Raw genomic sequence first — 26,580 nt, forward strand, 5'->3', positions numbered from 1 at the left:
TTAAAAGAAATCAGAATATTCCAAGTTTAGAGCGAATACGTAAATCTATATTACTGACTACTGGTGACCCGGCTTTAAAAAGTCCTTAACACTATAGCTACTGCAGAAACTGCATAATTTCTTCACCCTTAATTCTGCAAACTTTCGGAAGCTGGCCCTTAAGAAATAAATGAAAACCCTACGTACACGCGCACAAATGACTTGCTGCTACATCGTCTCTATAGAACTAATGAGGCGGCTTCAACGCTCTCTGAAGCCCAGCACGAGCCCTAGCTGCTTTTTTCCTGTTCTTTCTCCATTCGTTCCCTTCATCAGCACCGCTTCTGCTCGCCTTTTAATCGTTTTTCCCAACCGCGAGCAGACAAAAACGAAACTCTCAATTATTAATCAGCAGAACGCGGAGGGAGAAGGAGAGCGAGGAGAGATAGAGAGACAGCGAGCGTGAGGATGTTCTGCACCATCAACGCAGTGGCGCTGATGGAACTGGGTCATAGACTCGCTCTTCCAGCGCTCATCAAATGCTCATCAAACCCGCAGCAACAGCGTCAAGCCCCTCAGGAAGAATTGGAGAGCAGGGGATGAGAACAGGAAGAGAAGCGAGGTTGGCCACCAAACATGATCTTCTTCTGATCTTTTTGGTAAAATACACAATTTAACAGAGTAAATATTATAATATTGTCATCATCGTATATATTAAGGTCTTGTTTGTCCTGCAGACATATAGCATATTATTGCAATTTCTGCAAAAATGGCATAGTTACCACACAGATATGTTTATTTTAACCCTTAGGAAAATGAACCATGGTTTACTATGATAAAGGTGCAGTAACCATTGTTTTTGTCATTTTGCATATCATGATACAAATACAACTAAACTATTGTTATAGTGGCAAGACAAATGCATATTTGTAGTTTCTATAGTTTTACTAAAATAAAAAAAAGAGTTGAAGATAATGAAACTATAGTAACTTTCTACTGTTAAAAGTCCAGTTTGTTCAATTTAGCGGCATCTAGTGGTGAGGCCGCGAAATGCAACCAACGACTCACTCCACCCCTCCCTTTCAAAGCACTACTGTAGAAACAACATGGTGAATTCCATGCAAGGGGACCCACAGTGTATGTAGAAATAGCTCATTCTATGGTAAACGCTTCATTATGTAAGGTCTTTATACACCTCTGAAGACGGTTATGCATATTATATTACATTTCAGTCTGTAGATCCTCCAAAAAATGACACACAGTGCCTTTAACTTTCATAAGGGAATCAAACTATAGAAATTGAAAATAAAAGGACAGAAAGATTCGGAAAGTGTCATGCACTGTTTACATGAGACCCATATTAATTTACCATAAATAATATCAATAATGATACCATAAAATGCTGAACCCACGGTTAACATGGTACATTTTTTGTTATAATGTTACTGTGTATTCGCACATGCAATTACTGTGCAATACTAATAAACTATGGCCCTGTTCCAAAACCAAGAGAGTTGCCTACGTAGGCATTCTAGGCACGCTGCAGGTGCAAAAGCTGTTCCAAAAGTTCTAAATTACTGCATTTTGCTGCTTTCTAAGACAGCATTGCACATATTCCTTGCAAAGAAAGGAAATCTCATAATGCAAAACAAGCTCAGTGGAAAAAAACACATCCATCCAAGATGACAGCCAAAGCAAGAGAATTGTAGATAATAAATAAATGAATCAATAGTAAAAAGTATTGACAAAAAAGTTCAATTTTCAATTAAAAATGACAACGTAAGCCAATTTCTAATCTAGTGTTTACAACAATGATGCTTTTGCTTGATTTGCTAGGCTATGTTTGTGTTGAAGTGTCTACATTTCTCATCTAAGCCGTGTGTTTGTGCCCCGCAGCGACTCTGGGGCTGATGGGAGTCCCAGCAGGAATACAGATAGAGCGATCAGGGGAAACTTCTATACTGGGATAAAACCCCTCTGTTAGGTGTGTGTGCAATAGACCAGGATACAGAATGATGGATCACCATCGTCACTATAGATCGCTACTGCACGTGTGCAATATCACAAACATGTATCACTCACTCGTGCACACACACACACACACACACACACACACACAGACTTTTATGTGAACGCCGCCTGTAGTTGACAGTTATTCTTGCACACATGAAGAGCTTTTAGAGGGGTTTGTTTCCATCGAGGTCTTTTACAGCAGCCATAGCCGTGTGACAGAAAAGATGAACTCAAAGTCATTCTACTAGAAGTCTCACTGTGACTGTACGATTTGACAAAAATACACACAGACTTTCAGCATCAGTGACAGTCAGAGACATTAGAGGTGTGGTCTCAAATATGTTTTATTTAATAAATAATAAAAAATAGACTAAATATTGAATAAAACATCTGACTTTTATTCAAATCTTATTTAACTTAAATCCTAGAATTTAAGTTGCACAATTTAATAACATGTATGCTGCAAAATGAAAAATAATTATATTCACAGAATTGCAAGTTTCTTGTTTACGAAACAAACTTTAGGTCAGATTTCTTGTTTCCACATACAAAATGCATTTGGGAACATTCTTAAACGGTCAGCTCATACAGAAATTAAAAATTATGTATAAAAAGTTGTTCCAAATCTGTATAAATTTCTTTGCTCTGATGAACACAGAGAAAGATATTTGTAAAAATGCCTGTAACCAAACAGTTCTTGGCCACCATTGACTACCATAATTGGAAAAATGACAGTTAAAAGTGCCCCCGAACTGTTTGCTTTCCTATATTCTTCAAAATATCTTCTTTTGTGTTCAACAGAACAAAGACATTTATAAAGCAATTTTTCCTACTATGGTAGTCAATGGTGGCCAAGAACTGTTTGGTTACAAGCATTCTTCCAAATATCTTTCTCTGTGTTCAACAGAACAAAGACATTTATACAGATCTGAAACAACTTAAGAGTAAGTAAATGAAGATGGAATTATTCCTTGGAACTGTTCCTTTAAAGATTGTCTCAGATGCTACTGTATGTTGGTATTTTGCATATATTATATAGAGTACATCATCCCCCAGTCTCTAGACAAATACAGTATGTATTCATTTATGATATAAAACCTACTTTAATTAAACAAAGATGAAAGTCTGGTGTTAAAACATATGCATGTAATTAGCACACACAGGCTAAAAAAAACTCCCTCGACAAAACTCCCTCGATCTCTTGAACGTCCTCAACAACCATACACGCTGCTCAAATACTATTTACAAGAAGCACAAACCGAACGTATCACAGCAACAATATTAAAACTTTTATAAAAATCATTTTAGAATCCCCAACATAATACCATTGTAGTTCCAACCCTCTAAAAAATGTCTCTGAAAAACAGAGACAACGGGTCTTTGTACCGTAGCGCTTCAGACGGCATCATGTTTGTCTATGTGACACAAGCGGTTCAGAGGCTTTCTCCCTGAGGGAAATCAGCAGCAGAACACAGAAGTCTAAAGATTATTATTAGTGCCGAGGTTGAAAGCGGTGAGCTGTCTAATAAAAACAGTGGATGGAGTCGCTCAGGAACAGCATCAGGGCTGGTGTAGCGGCACAAGTGCAGTGTTAAAACTTAAATAGTCTTCCGCTGGGAGTTTGGAGACTGTGGATAAATACAACCACATAAAATCAACGACTGACTCACACAAACAAACAAATCCTTACTTACAGACCTAAAATATAAACCGTTTTATATGCGTTTGCCTACTAGACCAAACAGTCAAATGTGCATCATTAGCATGGAAGATTTAGAAACAGTTTTGGTGTCATCTCTTCCCTGTGGCCAATGAGCAGTGGGGTGCCAGACAATGTCCGACTCTTGCTGTTTCCACACACACGGGCACATCCATCAGTTTAGCTGACTGTCGGGTATACCCTTGCCACAGCCAATCAGACAGCGATGATGTTGAAGAGGTAATCTGCATTTGTTTTGCCAAATTGTTGTCTAATCCAAGACACAAACAAGCACATACACACAGACTACTAGTCAAGTTATTCCCATTTTTTCCACATTTTAAAATAATATTGAACTTGTTAAAATTATGAAATAAAACAAAGAGAACTACGGGAATTATGTTGTAACTAAAAAACAACTGCCTAGAATTATCAAGAGCTTCTTGAGGCCTCACCCTGAGATGCTTTTTAAACAATATTAAAGCAGTTTCTATTCTGATCTCTTAATTACTTCAAGACATCCATTTCCAAAACTTTAAAAACATTTGATAAAATAAAATGTTAGTTTTATTAAAAAAAACATTTTCATGTTTGCAAAATTATATTTTTTTGTACTAAACTAATTTCAGACATTTAACCTTACACCTTTACATCAAAAAAAATTAATAATGAGAAAAATGTCACTCGAGTGTTTCAAAAACTTTTGACCGGTATTGTACAACATTAATAAAAACAAGTTTTTCAGTTAAGAGCTGCAGCAATATTGCAGTATTTTTAGAGGCTTGAACATTAAAGTGGTCATATAAAAATGTTATCATAAAATAAAAATTTCCCTGTCATTTATAAAATAAGTATTTTAAGTAAAGCTGAAATTAATAACTTCGCCTCTCTATCGCCATCTCTGTGTGAAACATAAAACTGCATGTTAACGTTTTTACATGGGTTGAAGTCAAATGACATCATAATTTCCTGCAAAAACATACCTGACATCTGAACTTATAAATCAATATTGTAAGCTTACCAGTGTACATCAGGTTAATACAACAAGAAGGTCTATCTGGGTAGTTGACAAATATACCACACATGTGGTATAACAGCAAAATTTTGAATAAAATATTATTCTATATTATGAATAGGGCTGTCAAACGATTAATCACGATTAATCGCTTCCAGAATAAAAGTTTGTCTGTGTACTGTACTGTGCATATTAATTTTGTAGCCTATTAACATAAAACTTTTATTCTGGATGTGATAAATCGTATTTAATCGTTTGACAGTCCTAATTATTAATATTTCTAATATGAAATAGTATAAGATACATTTTCATCATTATTCTTTTTTGCTATCATACCATAGGAAACATTTACAATACATTTTTCAACTACCCATATGTTAATTTTGATATACTTGCTTCTTTTTTATGTATCTTTTATTAAGATCTTTCACTTTTATTCCGACCCTTTAAATAAAAAATTCGCAGCATCCCTAAGACTTCAATGTGAACATCCTCTTCTTCTCCTGAAATCAGTGATGACGGTTAATTACGCATATGAGATGTGGGTTTATCAAGACACTTAGCAAATATTCCTCACACAGTGAAAGTGACCTAATTCAGCCGCTGTAATTAACAGCTCATAGCATCAACTATCCACCCTTACATAGACACGATAGATGCTATCAGCGACAATGAGCGAATGAGACGTTCTCCTCATTGACAGCGCTATGACCCGAGGAGGGAGACGCTCACACTTTGTCTTCCTCCAGGAGAAAAGAAAAATGGAGTGTGAAATTGAGGGGGAGTGTCTGGGTGAACTCAGGGGAATATATACGCGTTTGAGGGTGCGTGTGGCACAAAGTCCAAAGGCGGAAAGCATTGGGTGCTAGAAACAGGGCAGCCCCGTGTCAACACCGCCTTTAAACACAGATGAAAGGATACAAGAGGGGACTTTAAAAACACATACAGCGTGATCTCCAGATGAAAGGAAATCTAAAGTGGGTCAGTGGGTCTTAGATGTTTTAGATCAATAGCTGTGTATCACTCACTATTCCTGTATTCGCTGCCATTTTAAGCTACTAGAATTCTCATATTAGGCTCACGTGGTGCTGAATGTAATGTTTTTGCTTCAGAAAAAAAATAAATCTCATTGCTGAAAGTATAGTTTTTACTCACTAATAGAGAACTTCATTGGCTTCATGTCTCTCGTAGCGGACCGTTTCACACATTATTCTGTAAAAAAAGACAAAGACAGAGAAAGAGAAGACACTGTGTTAACATAGCCAAAGTTATTACAGTACATGGCTCCAAAAACACTGCAGTTATGAAATACCACCCGGTTCATATTGTGAAACAAAAAAAAAAACACATTTACAAATCAAATGGGAAAATGGATTTCAAGAACAAATGCCTTGCGGGTACAGAAGTGGGTAGTATTGCATTAATAACAATAAAGACTGTGTGTTGTTGAGAATACAGCCCGGATAAAACAAAGCTCTGTAGTTTGTCCTAGTTTGATGTTGGTTTACACTAGAAACTGCTGCTTAAGCAAACTTGGACGTACAGCCGCAGAACAAAACATTCTTCAAAAGACATTCCTCAGCAATGTTGGGGGGGTAAAAGGTCATCCAGCATTCATGAATATGTGTGAGGACCACTAAAGAGGTATGGAGGGGTCAGGCAGGGTTTAGAATGTTCTAGGACTAAATATCATGTAACAAAGGCTTTAAGCCCCATTTATACATACTCACATGTGTATAGACAAAATTTAAACGCTAAAATCAATACTAATGGACATATACATTGTGACAGAAAATAGATGTATACATATTTAACTAAGTCTAATACATTTTAATAAAACTCAACCGCTATATGTAAAACTTAAGTAATTTTAATTTTGGGGTACACTATTCTCACGTGATTTCAAACCTGTATGACTTTCTTTCTTCTGCAGAACACAAAAGAAGATATTTAAAAAAACGCTTGTAACCAAACAACATTGGCCCGCCATTGACTTCCATAGTATGAACACAAAACCACTGAGACATTTCTCAAAATATCTTCTTTTGTATTCCACAGAAGACAAATTCATGTATAGGTTTTGAATGACATGAAGGTGAATAAATCATGACAGAACTTTTACTTTGGGGTAAATTGTCCTTTTAAATCCAAGGGGTCAAATAGGTCTATTGATCTACAGGATAATGATCCAGACATCTACTGTTGACTGCTGATATACCAGCTCAAACGTTCACTCCCGCTATTTGCACATCTGTCTATCATTGTCCTCACATTACATCACCCATCACATGGTTGTATTTCAAAATTCTTATGCCTTTTTCCATTTGTCCATCCATTTATCAAATGCTTCCCACAGTTTTACCTCAGCTGGTGTTCCCGAAGATTCGACAGCGCCTCCATTCCATGCAGGTAGGAATATACGATCTCCAAATCCTGCAGGTAATAAAAAGAAAAGATCAAAGTCTATTCATCTTGAATACCAAACACCCTGCTCAAAATATCACACAGTATGAGAAGAAATCCTAAAGGTGAAAAACTTATTGTGTCGAACACAGAATTGCAAAACAAAAGTAAAATATATTTAAAGACATGCCTCCCCTAAAGTATGCGGTTGGTTTTTATGATACAAGCTTTTGATATAAATAAATTTCGGGTGGTGTTATTATTCGTTCGATGCAAATTGAAGTCTCCAAACAGGTCCTTTCACCAAAGACAGAACGCTTGAGCTATAAGTGGTTCTTCAGACAAACAGGCCATACTAGATCTATGTAGTCGAGGACACAACACCACACTGTCCCCTTCTGCAAGCACAGGATCACTGACGCCAGAACTGAGCCGCCTTTGTGCTCACAAAGGCATGCTGGGATAGCAAAGAAAACAAAAGAGGTTCTATGCTTGGACACTGACTCACTTGATTATAAACTAAGAGACCCTGTTTGACAAGACACACACAAGACAAATGCAAACATACTGATCGCTAAACATTTGCCTTCTGATACAGCACAAATGACACCCCAACCCCTCTTTAAAAGACTGTCATATTGCTTAAATAAAAGCGTTATTTAACAGAATTAAAAAAAAAACTGGACTATACTGAAAGTCGGGGGGTATTTATGACATATTTATGCATATTGCAGGTGTTTACTCAGAATAACAACAGAATAACAAAATGCTGTTTTCAAGGCCTAATGTTTGTAAAAGGACACAAACTGACCCTTGCATGAAGGTTACAGGGGACAAGGTTTCACTGAACAAATGGCATTGGAAACCAATGATGACCTCCATCTTTTGCACTGTCAAAGGAATTAAGGATTCCGAATTGTTTGCCTGTTGTTTGTCGCCCCCTGGTGTTAATGACAGCATACTGCGGGAAGTTGTGGATTAAATTAAGAACAGAAAAAGTTTTTATTACATTTTTGGAAAGTGCTGAGGACTGCTGTGTGGAAATAATGTTCAGCCATAAAAACACAACAAAAAATAGAACACAGTTCAGTGCATGAAGTACTGATAAAAGGTTTTTTGTATGTTCATGCATTTGCCAGACACTTTTATTTAAAGTGATGGTGTATTTAATCTACACATTTTTTATAACAGTATGTCTTTACTGGGGATTAAACACATGACCTTTATGTTGCTAACACAATGCTCTTCCAACTGAGTTTTTAGCAGGAACACATTTTTTTACACATAAATTACAAATTGCTTTTGGAATGCAGGCAGTTTGCACCACTAAGCTAACACACACAAGTGCAGATCTGGATTTCCTTATAATGCCATTTATCCTGATGCAAAGTGATGCTATGATGCGGTTGCTATGGTGTTTTTGAATTGCTGTGTGGTCGCTAGAATGTCCTTGATGGTTGCTACGGTAGCAAAAGCCACTGAAACACCATGAACAAAACTGTAACTAAACAAAAAATTCCCTGGCTGAGATGTTTGGAGACTGCACACTTCCACCACTAGATGTCAGAGCGGTGAAGGATTTCATTGATTCAGGTCCAGGACTTTCTGGAGTCAAACATTGCACCTCTGCTGGCTGGAATGAAGCTTTACCAGAACACTGTGGCTTTCTTTTCTTTCCCCCCTCCAATATTAAATTCAACATGGAAAGAATGTTTCTTCATCCCCAGTGTCCCCACGAGATTTCACTCCTTTATTCTTTTTCTCTATGCTGGAATTCAGTATGCAACAGCTACAACACCATTGCATGTACTAGAATTAATGACATTTTTGTCTTCCTAACGTGTTATATATTTTCATATTTGTATTCAATTAAATTTTTATATACTGTTTAAGTGCCTAAATGTTTCCTGTAAAGCTGGAACAATGCAGTGTGAAAATAATACAGATACAGAAATATTATTTTTATTGAATTTGAATTGAAATTTTCAAATTAAACTGTTCTTCCATGTAACACTGCACATTTCTGTAAATGCAATTTCCGTCCATCAACATCTTAATGTCGAAAAACACTTACTGTAATGCACTCTAACTGTAAAGCATAATTCACACAAAGTACCATGCATCCGACCATAACCATCAGCGCTGAGATGAAACCACAGACTGATGCTTTTTGTGAGAACATCTATTTCAAGACATTACAACCAATAACCTGGATGATGGGTCTGAATCACACACATCGTAGAGTGGGCCTGTTTACGATGCATTGTTTACACACAGGGTTCAAAAGGGCGATCTTACAATCTGTGAAGACTCACAGACAACCAACACTCATTATTTCCAACATTTTACAAAAGGCTACCCTCTCACTTTTTCTTTGCATTGTAACTATTTCATTTTGTGACTAAAGGACCAATGTGTTTTGTGATTGGTCAAGCACAATATGTAAAGCCCAGGGCAAAGGTGTGAGGCAAACCTCACTGAGAGCAGGTAGTGTGCGTATGGTACAGTAGTAAAAATGAAAGCGGCGAGTTATGCAAACAACAGTAGCTGTTTAACTGCGGCCCTGACCTAAGCCTTGGTAAAAGTCAATGATCACATCAACAAGACTGTACAAAATAGTCTATCTTGTCGTGTGTTCTGTACACATCATAAAGGAAGCTCAGCCATAATGACATTAAATATGAGCACATGTACTTTAAACATCTTTGTTAGAAAAGAGAGATGACACTACCGGTTTAAAGTTTAGGGCCATTTGCTTATACCTTGATATAATTTAGACATTTTAGAATTCTAGTAAATTTATCAAAACAACTATGAAATAATATTGTGGCTAAAATAATAATTAAAATATATCATATTAAATATAATACAATATTTAAATAAAAATATATACATATATATATATAAAAAATATATAAATAATAAATAAACAAAATTGAATTGTTATATTTGTTAAGCAAAAGTAGCCACCCTTTAGCCAGAATTTGTAAATATGTACTCTTTTGGCATCCACCAGTTTCTTGATGTATCACAGTGAGATACTTTTAATAGGATATTGAAGGTATTGCCATCTGTGCCGGGCTCTTATTGGCTATAAGAGCCATTCTTATTTTATATTATACTTTTATAATGAAAATGAAAGAAATTAATACATTTGAATACTTTTGCGTTAAAACATTTAAGCATAAGGATTTTTTAAGATAAGGAACATTTTTTGTATCAAGTTGTAATATTTTGAGATAAAAGTCAAAATAATGAGAAAGAAGTTCATTACAAGTTAAAGTCGTAACATTTTAAGGAACAAATGTTCAAATTGCAAGAAAAAAAGCAATAGCAATACAAGGTTAATGTCGTATTATTTTGAGAATAAAGTCATCATATTTCAAGAATAAACTTCGAGAATGAACTCGTAATTTTATGAACAAGTCATGTAATGAAAAAACAGATCTGCAAAACAGACAAACAAATACACGCTTTATTAATAAAACTGTGCACTGGCACGAAGAACCCCGAACGCAAAAAACAAGTTTCATATTAAGCGGTTTACCATAGTAAACCATAAACAAACATGGTTTGATACATTAAGACATTAAACGTCCAAATTCAAGATATTTCATAAATAAGTGAATAAGTGAAGTAAAATAGTATAGTTTCCTTTTGTAATTTTACACAATTCATCTGATAACGTTCAACGTACAGTACATGTTGCTCTAATGTATTAGCATATCTCCATAAATAAACCCTATTAGGGCTGCTCGATTATGGCAAGAATCATATTCCCAATATTGAGATCCCGATAATTTAACACGATTACTCATTAACCTTTAAAACAACAAATAAAAATTGGCTTTTAAACTGTGATTCAACTGAAATATAAATGTAAAGAAATAGCACTGCTGAACCATGCAATGTAAAGGAAAGGGGTGCGCTGTGGATTTATATAACATGAAAAGAGAGGATCCTTGCCAAATGGAATGTGGCACAATAATCGTTCTACCTCGATTATTTTGTTTTTGTAATTGTTGACGGCCAAAATTGACGAATACGATTAATTTTCGATTAATTGCACAGCTCTAGTACCCACTATCACATGAATAAACTTATCTGAAAGCACAATTCTTCTCGGTTTGGCTGTGTTTTGCCTACTTAAAAAGCCTGTTTACCAACATTGTGAATGCAGCCCAGTACGGTGCATCCTGAGTGGGTCAAGAGCCTCTTCACATTCCGCTCGGAGCATCACTGTAACCACGGCAACCAACACTCTGAGTATCAACATGATCAGTGGCTATAATTTCCCTCTATAACAATAAACCGCTCCAATCAGCTGTCTGAGCAGGTGGCGTGTCTGAAAATCTCCAGTCCGATGAGACCAATCATAGCACTTGAATTGTCACGCTGGCATAAAACTGAGCGTCTGCTGTGCATCTGCACACTTCCATCATAAATTCTGGACGCCAGGTCCGAGGAGAGGAGTAATCCAGATGGACTTCATCAGCATCTTATTAATGCAATGTTCTTAATGTGCAGTATAATGTTTAGAAATAGGGACACTTTAACAGACTGCTGTTTGACTTCATGGTCTATTTACACGCTGGAGTCAACAACAAATGATCTTAAAAGGTGTAAGATTGAGCCACTTTACGACGGCACATCTTGTCTTTGTACAGAACAACTGCTGCAGTTCGAAAACATTTGAAACAGACATTTATGATTTTTTTCCCAATTGTTTCGAAGGACACACGCTTTACAAAATTCACAAAGAAGCTAACAAAACGTCTGCATACTTTTTGCAACAACCTTCGTGTCACTCCTACAATGTGTTAAACCTGCACACAGCCTACATGTTTGTTTGCTTCCCCCATAAATGAGAAACCGCGCATGAATGTGATCCTAAAAAAACACACAAAATGCAAGAAGTAACGCAACAGCTTTCAAAAGAACAATGCCACATCCATATTTTAAAGGGATACACAGAAGGCCTGCATTTGATCACAAGTTTCCAAGTCACATACAGTAATGCTCCATAATGCAACGTGACAAGATGCAACAAATTAGATTTGAAAATAGACGTTCTGGCAGCAAAATTATCACTTCAGCATTAACACGTTGCTATTTTGTAGTCACCTCTGTAACTGCTTCTTTAGGAACGTCTGCCCCTTTCATCTGTTGTGAAGTGTTGAACAATCACTCCACCAATGCACATACAACACATGGTGGCTGATCCACACGGAGCACAAGTGTTGATCTTTTTCTGTCACGGGTCTGGTATGAGGAGACAGGGGCTCACGGGTCATGGATCACATGACAGGTGTGCAGCTTGTTGCCGTGGGGAGTGATTGGGGACGAAGTATATGCTTTCCTGTGGCTCAGTGGTAAGAGCATGGCGCTAGCAACGCGCCAAGGTCATGGGTTCGATCCCAGGGGATTGCACATATGCATATGGGAGGAGCAAATCGCGGAGCCAAACCATGAAGACATTTAAAAGTTAGCAGGAGAATTTTAAATTGACTATGATATGCCACAGGTAGCCAGTGCAGGTCAACTAAAATTGGGGTGATATGGGAAGAGTATCCGTGCAGCAGAGTTATCAATGTACTGCAATTTGGCAATAGAGGTGGTAGGTAAACCAATGAAAAGAGCATTGCAAGGTGAGATGAGAAAAAAAAGTTTAAACGTTTCTGCATCTTTTACACTAATGAATGATCGAAGCTGGGCAATACGGCGTAGCTGATAAAATGCTGATTTAGTAATGCCGTTGATATGAGACTGGAAGGAGAGGGAGCAATCGAAAATGACACCAAGATTTTTAACAGAGTTAAAGAGTACCAGAGATGTTTCAGGCACAGTCAGAAGGAATTTTGGAAGTAAGTGAGGGGATACCAAATATAATTATCTCAGTCTTGTCCATATTGAGTTTAAGAAAATTAGAGTTGAGCCATGCTTTTATTTCATCCACGCAGTCAGAGATTTTGTCAATTTGGTGGTCAAAAGATGGCCTACAAGTTGTGTAGATCTGAATGTCGTCAGCATAAAAATGATAGCTAAGGCCATGGTGATGTAAAATCTGGCCCAGTGGTAATATATATATATATATATATATATATATATATATGAAATATAATAAATATATGTATAAAAAACATTTAGATTATTTATTATTTTAATGTCATAAAAGTATGCTGGGACAGGTTTTAGTCTCTGACAACCCTGGAGAGAACAAGCCGTTTTGGAGAATGAACAGATGGATAGTAAAAATAAAAGCATGCTTTTTTTTGAAAAATGTGTTGTATTTTCTAAAAAAAAAAAATTCTGTTCTTGTCCTTGCACAACTTTGCTGTCATGTTGCTATGGTGTTGTGGGTGGTTGCCAGAGCATTGAAATGTGATTGCGATGGTGTTCTGAGTGGTTTTTAGCATGTGATAGATGGATATTTACCATCACAAGTCAAAAGTCACCTCCCAAGTCTATTTAATATTCAAGTGTCTCTTTCTATTTGGCTCGTGTCCTATTTGGAGTCTTTGTCCATTTCATCACATACCGAATATCGCATGCCTGCCTAAAAAAGCAGTAGCACTAAGCACTTCTTTACTAAGCTAGAAGCTTTTGGATTTTATCATGTAGGATGGTAAATAAGAGACTGGAAGGTATTGGGGGAATAAGATCAAACCTGCATGCTTCACAGCACAATAGCTCCCTTATGCATCCTGAGATTATCTGTACAAGAGAGCCTTCTATATTCAAATGAATTGCACAAATGTATGTTGAAAGCATAACATCTTTATAAAATGTAGGGATGGGCATTTTTCAATAATTTCATATTCGAATATTTGAGCTCATAAAAAACGAATATTCGAATATTGGTTTCTTTAAATTAAGTTAATAATGACGTAATTTGTTACGTTTTTATTTAGTCACAATTTCACATCAAGCTTATAATTATCATTAAATATTCATAATGCATTAATATTATATCCTGTATATCGTTTTTATGTTGAAAAAATAGAAAAATACATAAAAACTGCATTTAAACCTGCGCGGAACGGTATAACACAAAAAGAAAACAGACAAAACAAAACGCAACGTATATTGACTGTCTGTGATATATGGTTATCTTGTTTATTTTGTTTTACATGTTCTTGATAAGAAAAACAAGCATATACGTAGGTCTATTTTACTCTGGTGAAAGTCTGTTCAACAAGCCAACGGTTAACAAGCCGACAGCAGAGAAAACGCGCTGCTCTTCTCTAACTCCCGGTAACAAAACCCAGATCTGACAAGAATACCTGGCTTTATTGTTTATAATATTGATAATAAATCAAGTAAACGGGCTTGATACCTCATGCCGACTGTTAAGATCCTAAAAAATACCCCGCAACAAAGACGGAGCCATAGTGCTTGATTCCCTGATTACGTGACCGTCATCTGAAGATATTCTGCTGATCAGCACGCTATAAATAATGTTTTCTTTGTCGTTCACGGTCAGTGTCTGTCTAGTTTAGCTTTGCATTGGATTTGCATCAATAAATAAGGTAGGCCTATTTATTTCAACTAAGGTAAGGAATTACAGCGCGTTTTAAAACACACAAAAAAAGCATCCGTGCGAATTTATTTACAGGCTGTAACTTGAAGGCGACGACCCTATTTCAACTTATAGAAGGAAAATTCTTGCCTTTAGGTATGGAAAAATGTGCCAGTCTTATGTTAAGGCCAAATTCATTAACATTTGTTGCAGTGAAATGTACATTTTCATGTTTCAAGTTGTTGAAATTAGCATTACTTAATATATTTTTAACGAACGAATATGAATTTACTAAGAACAACCGCTGCAAAAAAGTAATGGTAATAAATGAATTATGGTAATTATTTATTTAATATTACGTTGATATTTTTATACCTAATGTAAGTAATGCTAACGAATTCTGTGGCTCACCAGTTTTGAAACATTTTAATATTGTGATGTGAGCCGAGCATAAAACGCGATCCGGGCATCCAGTGTGTAAATTTAAAATATTTAAACTAGATTGCAATCTGAGTGAACAAAGATTTAGGAACACATACAAATGATTTTTTATATTTTCTGTACATTAAAAAATCATTACAGAAGAAGTGAAGAAGCGTTAAATAAGACCTGACTCTAAGGTCTTCTGTAACAGGTACTTTAAAACGCAGTTTTATTCTTATGAAAAATAGGAAGATTCGAATAGCATTTTTAATATTCGAATAGTTATTGCGGATCGAATATTCAAATATTTGAATATTCGTGCACAGCCCTAATAAAATGATGCAAATGTTTATTAGTGCTGTACCGCAACAATAAAACTGAAAGTGTATAGTTGCAAATTGCATAAATCAAACTGCAACGTAATTTAAAAAACCCACAATAGCAAGGGAGGCAAACACATCCAGCACAAAGTTGCTTGCACATTTTAATTAGCCCCAAGTGATTTGTCAGCGAGACAGCCGATGTGACCCGTGAGGTCAAGCGTGGCACTCTAAAACGGGTGCTGCTGCTGCTGTTTGTTAGCACAAACGTCTTAAGAAACATGGCAACATTTCCTGCCCTGTCTCGAACACTAAAATCATTGGCAAAAAAAAGAAATAAAACAAAGACTATGATCAAGGGACTATTTGGCCACATCTTGAGATTTACAATCGGGCAGTTACGTTAACGTAAGGTTTTCAAACTGCAGCGTTAAGCCGGATCAGCTGTATGACCACCCCAAAGGCACGTGCCATCCTACAGATCACTCGCTGTGGCATTTATGAGCGTGTGTCTTTGTGTTTCCCGTGCCAACTGTGCAGGAGCGTGTGTTTATTCTCACAGCGCTGTCCTTGAGACCCTATTGACAGTGCAGCCCTTAAGGATATTTTTATCCATAGAACAGCACTTGGCACCAGGTGGACTCTTTGCAAATGAATGCAAGGTCACCGGCGTTAGCGACTGAATATACGTTGACAGAGTGTAAAGTCAACTGTACTGAATGCAGTTTTGGCACAATGTGATCTAGATTCCAACATACATCCAACTTAAAAACAATATGATGGGATACCTCAAACATTCACTATATGTATGATATTTCTGAAAGTAAAATTTAAAGCTGCAAGTCATGACCTTTTTGGTTAAAAATAAAAATTAGTATTGAGCAAGAACATCAAAAATGAGTGTTGAAAACACTGATTTGCGATAATAAACGTACAATATTTATTATTTAAACTGAAATAAAGTACATCAAGTATCCTGCAATTTTCTGTTTCAAACAGAGGTGGCGATAGAGAGGCAATTGTGAATATAATCATTTTAATGTGTTTTTTTATTTCGCCATTAAGTTTCCTAAAGATATGCCACATTACTATTCTCTGGAACCTCAAGTATATAAACGTTAAAGAGTAAATATTTTGTGATTTTTAAGGTCCTACTTTGGTTTATGGAGTGTCCAACAACAAGTTTGCGTACATACACGGTGTAAAAACACTTTCATTTTCTAATAATAGGCAGTTATTGTTACCTTACTTCAAGACTTGACTCTCAAATGATTCGTTCGGCGATTCGTCTGTCTAATCCCCTCCTTTCGGACAGCATACTCTGATCTGATTGGTCAGATGGTCTAGACTGCTGTGATTGGTCTACCGCATGCAGTGTCGCAAATGCAACGTAGGCGGGCATTAGACGGAGTGACGCAAATCTGACCCGGAACTGAAATTAGAACGACAGACGACTTGTTTGCGTAATTGAGAGTCGACTACTTTTTTCCCAAGCCAATAACTTTGTTATTCGTTCACTTTGAGCTTTACGACTTGGCAGACTGCTTACATTCACACACGGCAACATTACACACTGCACATTGTAGTATATTGTAATAGTAACTCTTTAAAATACATTTTTGATAACATCTCTAAAGTAAACTAAGTAGAAACAAACGATTGACTAATCTTTATTCATTCCCTTAAATCATGCCACATATTGCGATTTAATTGTTTTTAGCCATTATGTGTAGCCGCAAACAAATATAAGCATCGACAAACCCCCGAAAGCTCAAGCCGGCCCTCATCCAAAGCTTTCATTGATCCAGTGACATTTAATATTTCCTCAGTACAGTCCCCAGCGTGCGTAACCGATGCTAAACGGCTTAGACTGTCATTGTAATAACCCAATGTGAGCGCGAGCAGCATTAAAAGTCAAACGCAGCTTGACTGAGGAGAAAAGCTTCGAGCATGTGTACGCGCTTAACATCATGCCTTTAACCGACGGCTCTAATCCTGTAAGTACACAAGCACAGTTGACTCACAAAAAAAAACAGATGCTCTCGACGGCACTGGTCTGACTCAAAGGTCTCCACTCTTCATAAATTACATTAACTTTATTGTTGTTTGACCAAACCGTAACCAAAGGTCTGTCTGTTGGAGGTGTGTGTATAATGTACAACAAGCGTGGTTGTGTATAGCATGGTCCAAGAACGTCTATAATACACAAAGAGCCACTACTTGATATTTGGTAACACTTTACATATATAAGTTTACATATATATATATAAGTTTGAATTTGTTAACATTAATGAATGTTTTAACTAACATGGACTAATAATGACTAATACTTCTTAAAGGTCCAGTGCGTAAATTTTGGAGGATCTACTGGCCGAAATGCAATATAATTCTACATACTCTACAGCTGCTGTGCAACAATGCAAAACTGTTAAGCGCTATAGAAATCAATTTGAATCGAATTTGAATAACCTGTGTTTACAGTATCACCTCACCAAACAGACCAAGAACCACACATCTTACGCAGCTAAATTAAACCTGGCAACTTAAAGTTCTCGTGAACCGGAAGTTGCGATCGTGTTTACTTCCGTATTCTGGTGCATTTCTGAGTGAAACGTAATTTCGAATGAGAAAAAAATGTGGGAGTGGCTTGTTTTTTCCCTGCGATTTGATTGGATGTATAAAAACAGCCGTTGCATTTTGGAATAGAACTGGGAGCAGACTGACAGTTGGAGGAGAGGAGTTGATAGATGCCCGCCCAAGCCGTCTAACTAACGTCATTTTAAGATGATTAGTCACTACAAGACGGAAGTGCATTTTCAGATTTTAACTGAAGATTATGAGGGCACATGAATTTTTAAAAGAGAAGGACCCATTGATAAGCTATTTACAATAAACGCTGCAATATTTCAAGAAAAAATAGGAGTTGTTATTTTTCATTTCACTGGGACTTTAAGGAGTAAGTGGGAGTAAAAACAAACAAAACTCAAAATTTTCTCCACATTGTATCCAACCTCACCAGTGCAGGTTACCCATAATCTCACACAGCGTGGGCATGCGGCTGCACACCACACCGGTCTTGTGTTTGTATCGGCATTTGCAGGAAATGCAAGTCTCTTGTCAGTCTATTTAAAGGTAAAGCAGCAGGGAGAGCGGGCGACAGCACATTTCCCTGCAGTGCTGTGCAGCATGTGTGATTAAACTGCAGGTGCTTGTGCAGCAGCCTGCAGGAATATATTCTGACAGCAGCTGCGCACACTGGCGCGTCACATGCTGAAACCTAACCGGGTTGCACGTGTCCTCTTACTTGAGAGAGCTGATCCTCAACCAGGTGTAAAGAGTGAAACTGCTAGATCTGATGAAAATAAACCATTGTTTTACTAGAAATGTATCGGTTTTACTATAGGATCCCTAACCATGACATCTATTATAGAACTATACTGTAAACTAGCCTTTACTATAGTAAGACCATGGTTATTATTCATAAAGGATGACAGATTTCTCTTGCACTAAACCCTTATGAAAGTTAACCATAGTTTAACTTTAGTATAGTGAGAAGTTTTATAGTATTTACTGTATGTTTTTTGGTAGATTGATTACTATTACTATACTAAAGTCTTATTATCATGTTTAAACTACGGTCACTCTAATAAGTCATTGTTAATCTTCATAAGAGAAGACTGAAAGAAAAGCATTATCGTTTGCATATCATATCATTTGCAATTGGCCAATTAGAAGACAACAACAGGAAGTGATGACCCGGCAGATGATTGTGGGTCTCAGTTCTGCTCTGACACCTCCTGCTGTCGAGTCAACACCTTTTACGCGCCGATAGTGCAGCGCTTGCGACTGGAGCTGGCGGTCCTGCCAGCGGCTGCATTATTCATGCTGCAAATAAATGTGAATAATTAACAGCGACGGTCCAGTCTGCTGCTGTCAAGAGTCAGAGCCCATCTGAGATAAAGAGCTGAAGCAAACCAGAATGTTTTCTGGGTCATATATATTTTTTGCACAGTTCAAATTATTTCCTGTCCTCCTTCTATTTGTATAACTATTTGAGCTTTTTATTTTCAACTTACGTACTGATGCCAGCCTTAATAAAGTATTTAATTCACCAGGTTATAGGAAATGGGTGTTACATGGCAACCCATGGTTTTCCTATAGTAACCATAGTAACCACACATTTACTACGGTCTAACCAAAATAACCATAAACTATGGTAATGCAAAAATAGTAATCAATCTTCTAAAAAACACGGTTTATACACTTTTACTATAGTAAAACCATGGGAAGCAAAATATAGGTTATATACAAAATTTCAGGACTTTACTGTGATAAAGGCTGTTAATGTGATATCAGACTTCTCATAAGATGCTAAGATTTTGGTCATATGTCCACCACTACAATCTATAACTTTCAAAAAGTGGTAGAAGGCCAAAAAATTCAAAACATCTCAAAATTAAACAGCAGAAAGCATCTCATTAACAGGCCCGACATCTGCGAACATCACAGTCATCACACAGCACAACACACGTGTTAAATAATGCAGAACAACCAGAGAGGATCGGGATGAGATCCTTCAGTGCCAGAAGAGCAGAAGGGAAGATGACGTGCCGTTAAAACAAGACTTCCTGCAGCATGCTTTCCTTTGAACAAGCTGCCATCATTATTATTTCAGTGTTTCCAAAAGTAAAAGTTAAAGAGAATAACTCAAAGGATATTTTAACAAGTGCTGTGCGATAAGAGCAGAAACTACCGAGTTAAAAAACAAAGTTGGGGTATAGCAAGTGAAAAGTTTCTGTACAATATATAGAATTAACTACTCATTATCTACTACAGAAAATAAACATAAATAGTTTTATCCTATGTAATTTAACAGAAGCGGGCAGATTTACACCTGGTATTTACATTGTTCCTTGGACCCCGCTTGCATTCGGCGCTCTCCGCTTGTGATGAGATTACCAGAGACAAATGTTAAAAATGTAGGTTTTATGCCTGTCCTCTGGTGTTAAGAAACTGTAACAGAATGTGAAATCTTTCCTAATGGTCTAATACCACTAAAACCACACTGACAAATAGTCAATAAACTCTTTAAAAGATGCCTCTAGACAACAACGCTTAACCACATCACAGCTCTGAAACCAAAACACAGAAGTCAAACTTATTGTTTATACAGTATTACTGTTGTGTTACATGACAGTGCATGATGATCATCTTGAAAAGATGAGATCTTTTTTTTTTACCTAAAAAAAGTCGGAAATTACTTGAACAGTTCATCACTGACTTACTTTCAAATCAAACCTTATATTATTTAACCTTATATCTTTACAAAGATAAATAAAGATGTTAAGACAAACATCTGAAATCATTTCCATATAACAAACGTGGAAGACGATCACTGATTTGGGAAAAAAGCCTCCATCCGTCTTTGTTTGTAAAAGCTCTCAGACGTCTTTCTGACAGCTTGTGTTTAAGGGAAGAATAAAATAAAATATTAATATGAAAAAATTTCAAAACTCATTTTTAGTTCAACGACGACTGCAAGAATCTTAGATCTTAAATGTCACGGTGGCAAATGAGTCAGGCTGTGATGACACCAAACAGAGCCCGACCTCATAATGGAAAAAAGAAACCTCCAAACTGGTTTTAGACTTGTGTCCTTCAGACATCATCATCACCACCGTGCTCCTCTGACACATAACTTCATCAACAAATAGCAGATGGGCTAACTGGATAAAAAACACACAAGTTATGGAAGGGCATGCTGTTCTTTCTCTCCCCCGACTATTAAATGAAGAATAACAGATGCTGATGTAGGCAAAACAGCACTATTCCGCGATCCTGGATGTGCTACATCATCAAAACTACATCAGGGACAGTCGAGTCTCAGTTAAAAGCCAAGGGCTATGTCCAAAGCCCAACTCCACGATAATCTTGTTTTCATCCCAGCTTTTTTCCTCTCCGCTCCCTCAAACTCTCAAACCCCGTCTGTACAGCTATTGGCCGGCGTTTAGGCGAGTGACAATAGCGGATCAATTGAAGTCTCTCTCTCTGTAGTGCGATTCTATTCCTGCCATTCTGGTCCACTCGGTTGCTAGGAGACTCAGAGACAAAGAGCTCCTTTTCTGAGCATTCAGAGTATTTGGCTGCATATTTTAGGCCTGTGGGGTACATAGTCCTCCTTTGAAGACAATGCAATGCACCGAATTTGAATTGGTGGAGAAATACTTGGAAGAGCAAACCCTGAGCAGGTCCTGAAAAACAGAAGTGTATAAGATATACACATTCGTTCATACTGTGGGAAACGCCAGATGCAAACAGAAGATGTACACTGTCAGAAAAAAGGGTATAAAAGCTGTCACTGGGGGTAGCTTGCTCTTTGGAAAAAGTATACCTTTGCACTTAAAGAGTGCATGTTACCTCAAGGCACATATTGTTAGCACATATCTGTACCTAAATGGTTCATATTTGTACCTTATTAAAGTTTACCACCCCAGTGACAGTAACTTCTTCTTGAGTTTTACTGGCGGTTGGCAAACCAGCTTATAGGTGCGTTACCGCCACCTTATGAACTGGAGTGCTAGCGGAAGTAACGATACACTGCTTCGCAGCAGAACGGAAAATGCGTAACGTCATGTGAAAAAGGCGTATAGTTTCAGGGCAATCTTGCTCAAATGAATGCATCAGAATCAACACAATGCTTTGTTTAATTCTAAGAGCATTTTTCGTTGTTTAGATTGTTACCACTTTACTCAATTGTTCGTCTGATTGGTCGGCTCAGAGCTTACTTCTTGTTTACAAGAGGTCATTGTGTGACACTATCCTGGAAGCTCACAGTGAAGGCATCTGAAGAACAGATTATGCTATTTTAGTCTGCATCCTCAGGATGTTGCCCTACTATTCAATAAAAAAAAAACCTCCAGAGAAACCGACATCAGGAAAAGTATAGAAACAGATTCGATACGTTTCTTATTTTCATTAGATCATCCAATCACTACAGTATATTTAAAAGAAAAGCTCACCCATTATTTGGGCCATTCACTTTCATATCCTTTCCAAAACCACATGACTTTTTCTTTCTTTCTTTTGTACCACAAACACAAGAGCTGTGAAAGATGCTCTCACTGTGCTTTTCCACTGTGGCAGTGGAAAAGCAGTTACTGTCTCGCATATTGTCACACTCACTAAACCGGCCTAATTTTCATGCTTTCTATTGAACAAGCCTTAGCGAAGTAAGTAACTACTCAACGTGACAGAATAATTACGCTGACGTTGATTAGTTGTGACAAGCGATAGCCGATTTCAACAGGGGTCTACTGTACTGAGACCGCCCTCGTTCAATGACACAAAGCTTAAGGGGCCCGTACGAGGATAAATTACCGGCCTTTTCCCTTTTACCACAATCAAACGTCGCTCTTATTAGCATAATTCTAAACTGACGCTGACGCACATTATAACAGCTTTCCATTAGACATTGCTGGTGATTATGCGAATGCACAATATGCTTTGACACAATGGAGCAGTTCGTCTTCATTTGGTCACCGTGACATTACTTTGTGACCACGTTCTGAGGATGTCTTGGCAACGTTCCATTTCTTAGAACTTTTGCTTACGTTCTAGAAACGTCCTAGCCTCGTCTTCAAATAACGTTGTGAATTAATGGCATGGAGAACGATGTAGCGACGTGATGTACTGGTCCTCAGATAACAGGGACACTGGTCATTTTTGCTTACGTTCCAGAAACGTATGAGCCACGTCCTCAAATAACGTCGTGAATTGATCCCATTGAGAACGTTGTAGCGACGTGATGTACTCGTCTTCAGATAACCTGGACACTGGTCGTTTGACGAATGAATCTGGTCATTTCTGTTCATTATGTTATTGTATGGAAAATCTGTTGTAATGTCAAGACGAATGCTATTAATCTGACTTCTGACAGCTATTAAAGTGGAGTTTAATTCGATACCACAATTACAACTGTTTATTCTGTGCGCGCGCGTCTGATATGTGCGTACGCGTCTCCAGCACACACACCTTCTCTGTTCTGCAAAGAGCCGCGCGCTCTCATCATTTAAACGTTAACGGTCATTTCTTTTTACCTCACTGCCTGATTTTACTTTAGCGGTTTATTGATATTCTTTCTTTACTTTATACCTTACAGATAGATAGTAAACACATATTTTAGTGATTTTCGATCGATTTGGAGCTTTAAATGAACGGACCCTGATGTTTGTGAGTGTGACTAAAGAAGTTTTGATTGTTGTTTCTAAAAACGGACAACCTGCTAAACTTATGTGGTAAAACAAGAATATAATGTTAAGCCTAAACATAATGTTTATTCATCTCTGTCAATAAATATCTGCTTTAAATCCTCTATATTGTGTTGAAGTCTTTGATTATTTATGTCATGTACTACAGTATAAATAAAATATCTGATTGTGATGTACAGTGCTGTGTTGAGTTTTATAATCATTATACTGTGCTTTATACATATTTGAATAGAGAATTACTCCAATTATGCATAAAATTTAATCTTTAACGCACAGATTAAATCACAAATTAATTTAATCCTCCATGTGAGGGATGATAATTGTTTAAATTAAATTAAAAAAAAAGATTTTAACAACTGTTTGGTCGTTAGTACGTGCTCATTTAAAGCTCGATTCTTCTGTTGAACACAAAAGAAGATATTTAAGAATGTAGGAACGCAAACAGTTTTGGGGCACTTTTGACTACCATTGTAAATTTTCCTACTGTGGTAGTCAATGGTGGCCAAGAACTGTTTGGTTACAAGCATTCTTCCAAATATCTTTCTCTGTGTTCATCAAAGGAATGTATACAGATTTGTAACAACTCAAGGGTGAGTAAATGATGACAGAATTTTCTTTTTTGGGTGAACTGTCCCTTTAAATGACTAAAATGCAACCAAGACAAAAATGTATTGGTAAGAGTCGAAAATCTTAATTTTATATTCATTATTCTATCAAATACTAAGCATTTTCAGGTTTTATTTAGAATAAAATGTCACCCTAGAGCTCACTGAATGAAGTAATAATGATAACGCTCAACTCTCACCCTCAGGATGAAATGATGGGGCGAGTTGCTTCCCATTAGGGCCAAAGCTTTGAAGGACAAAGGTTTTGTGTCATCCACAGTCTTTCAATATCTATTAGGATTCTCTGGCATTACAGAAAACCGCACATAATACCTGAACTGCATGTCAAGCATTTGACGCAAATACTGAGCTCTTATTCGCTGAAAATCACCTCATCGGTCCTAGCAGGTCAACACTTTGAAGGCAAAGCTGAAACTCATTTGCCACAAACTCTGCTTTCAGCATCCATGAGGTGAAGTAAAGTAAGCATCGCCTCAACTGATAGAGACCGACGTGAGTTAGGATGAGGTGTAATCTCACTGATTTAAGAAATGCACCTGGGAAGAGTGGCTGCAAGGGGAATCCACGCAGAGGTTCAGCCCAGTTCAACAACAAACACAACAAAGCTCCTCTATCGGTGTGAAACTAAAGTCAAACTATCAAAGATTCCACTCTGAATTAGATTAGTTTGGATTAGAAAGCATCACAGCTGTGCCACTGTTAGTGGTGGGATCCTCAACACATGAAACAACATTGGTTTTTAGGGATGTAACGATTCACCGTGAGCCGGTTGAAATTCGGTTATAATGAGTGATGATTCAAATCGGTTGAGGTGTGAACTGAATCGCAATACATTTTTTGAACAGCAGGGGCCGCTATTTTCACTGCAAATCTAAACGTGGACATGCTGATATTTCTTAAATGCAAAAAAAATCCAAGAAATGCTCAGACAGTATTAGTTTGTTTATATTAAAGAGACTTTTTCTATTATTAATTTGTTATAAAATTGCAGTTTAGTTTTGTTATTTGAAATAAAACTTTATTTTATTATACAAAGAAACGTGAAGCATTTAAGAAATAATGCAAGGGAAGTTGTTCATTTCTAATTTGTTTCAACTCATTTTGTAAAAATAAATTGTGAGTAAATCGTGAATAAATCGCATCGTGAGATCAGAATCGTGACTCGCATCGCATCGTGAGCTGAGTGAATCGTTACATCCCTATTGGTTTTCCATTGACTTCCATTGTATGGAAACAAAATTTCTCACAGAGACATTTCTCAAAATACCTTCTTTTGAGTTTTACTGAAGAAATAGTCAGATACAGGTTTCAAACAACATGAGTAAATAAAATATGACATGGGGTTTTTAAATAGGGATTTATAAGGAAGCAACTTGTGGACAGCAAAGTAGCTATCTCACTAGGTTTTAGATCACAGAAAAATCTCACTTATTCATGCCGGGCAGTCAGCCAGAGCATCACCTGGCATAAATCCTCGCCATCATAAAACCACTGCTGAACCTCATAAACAGGTCCACGGAGCCATAAAGAGCGAAGGGAATATGACCTCATCACTAGTGCTTTCTGATTGGCCATGTGCCATTGTTCATGATAGAGGAGAAATACAATACTGGGTTCATGTGTCTGATCTGCTCCTCAGCATAGCCAAGTGCACTGGACACATACAGAGTGGAAAAACACAATGAATTACATCAACACTATAGGTTGCCTATCACACATCGTTCAGTGAGATTTTGATATTGTTACATCCCTAATGAATCATAATCATACAAGCATTAAGTAACAATTTGGAAAAGTATCGGAATGAATATGGTGTTTGTGGATGCTGGCCTACACTGAATGAAAGAAGCTTTGTAAACAATCCTGAGCCCACCGCAGGTAATTAATCAGCTAATGCTTTGCTCTACATTCACAGATGCTACGGTGGTCAAGCGCAGAGTGGATTACGACGGTAGGAAATTTAAATCAGTAATCTCAGGCCGGTTTTGTAGTTTCTCCAATGATCCCATCAGGATTTCATTCAGGAAATCTAGCCCCAGATTACTTGCTATCAGGTTTGGGTTTTCTACCCAAAACAGATCCAACATTTAAGCGTCAAGAAGATGCTGTACTTAAACACTTCAATCTGACTGTTTTTCATTTTTTCTATCAGAAATAATGTATCTGCTGCTCTCTGTCTGAGAAAAGAATTTAGAAGACCTTGACATTTCTGTACTGCTGCTGACGTTTTGTGCTGTCTGAACTCTTTTCATCAGACCACTATGGGCGATACAAGCCATGAAATAACACAATGCACGTCAGTCACAGCACAGAGCA

General features: G+C 37.2%; 1 protein-coding gene across 5 annotated transcripts in view; it reads right to left on the bottom strand.

Moving 5' to 3' along the window:
• Window positions 1–26,580, bottom strand: part of rapgef2b (Rap guanine nucleotide exchange factor 2b) — an 89,242-nt gene that overhangs the window by 57,980 nt on the left and 4,682 nt on the right. For all 5 annotated transcript variants that reach the window (XM_057349246.1, XM_057349241.1, XM_057349242.1 and 2 more), the window contains exons 2-3: window positions 7,069–7,139; window positions 5,862–5,918 (exon numbers count right to left, since the gene is read on the bottom strand). In XM_057349246.1, coding sequence (XP_057205229.1) covers window positions 5,862–5,918; window positions 7,069–7,139 — 128 coding nt within the window. The remainder of the gene's footprint in view (window positions 1–5,861; window positions 5,919–7,068; window positions 7,140–26,580) is intronic.

This window comes from Triplophysa rosa, linkage group LG13, assembly GCF_024868665.1.
Source record: "Triplophysa rosa linkage group LG13, Trosa_1v2, whole genome shotgun sequence".
Lineage (NCBI taxonomy): Eukaryota > Metazoa > Chordata > Actinopteri > Cypriniformes > Nemacheilidae > Triplophysa > Triplophysa rosa.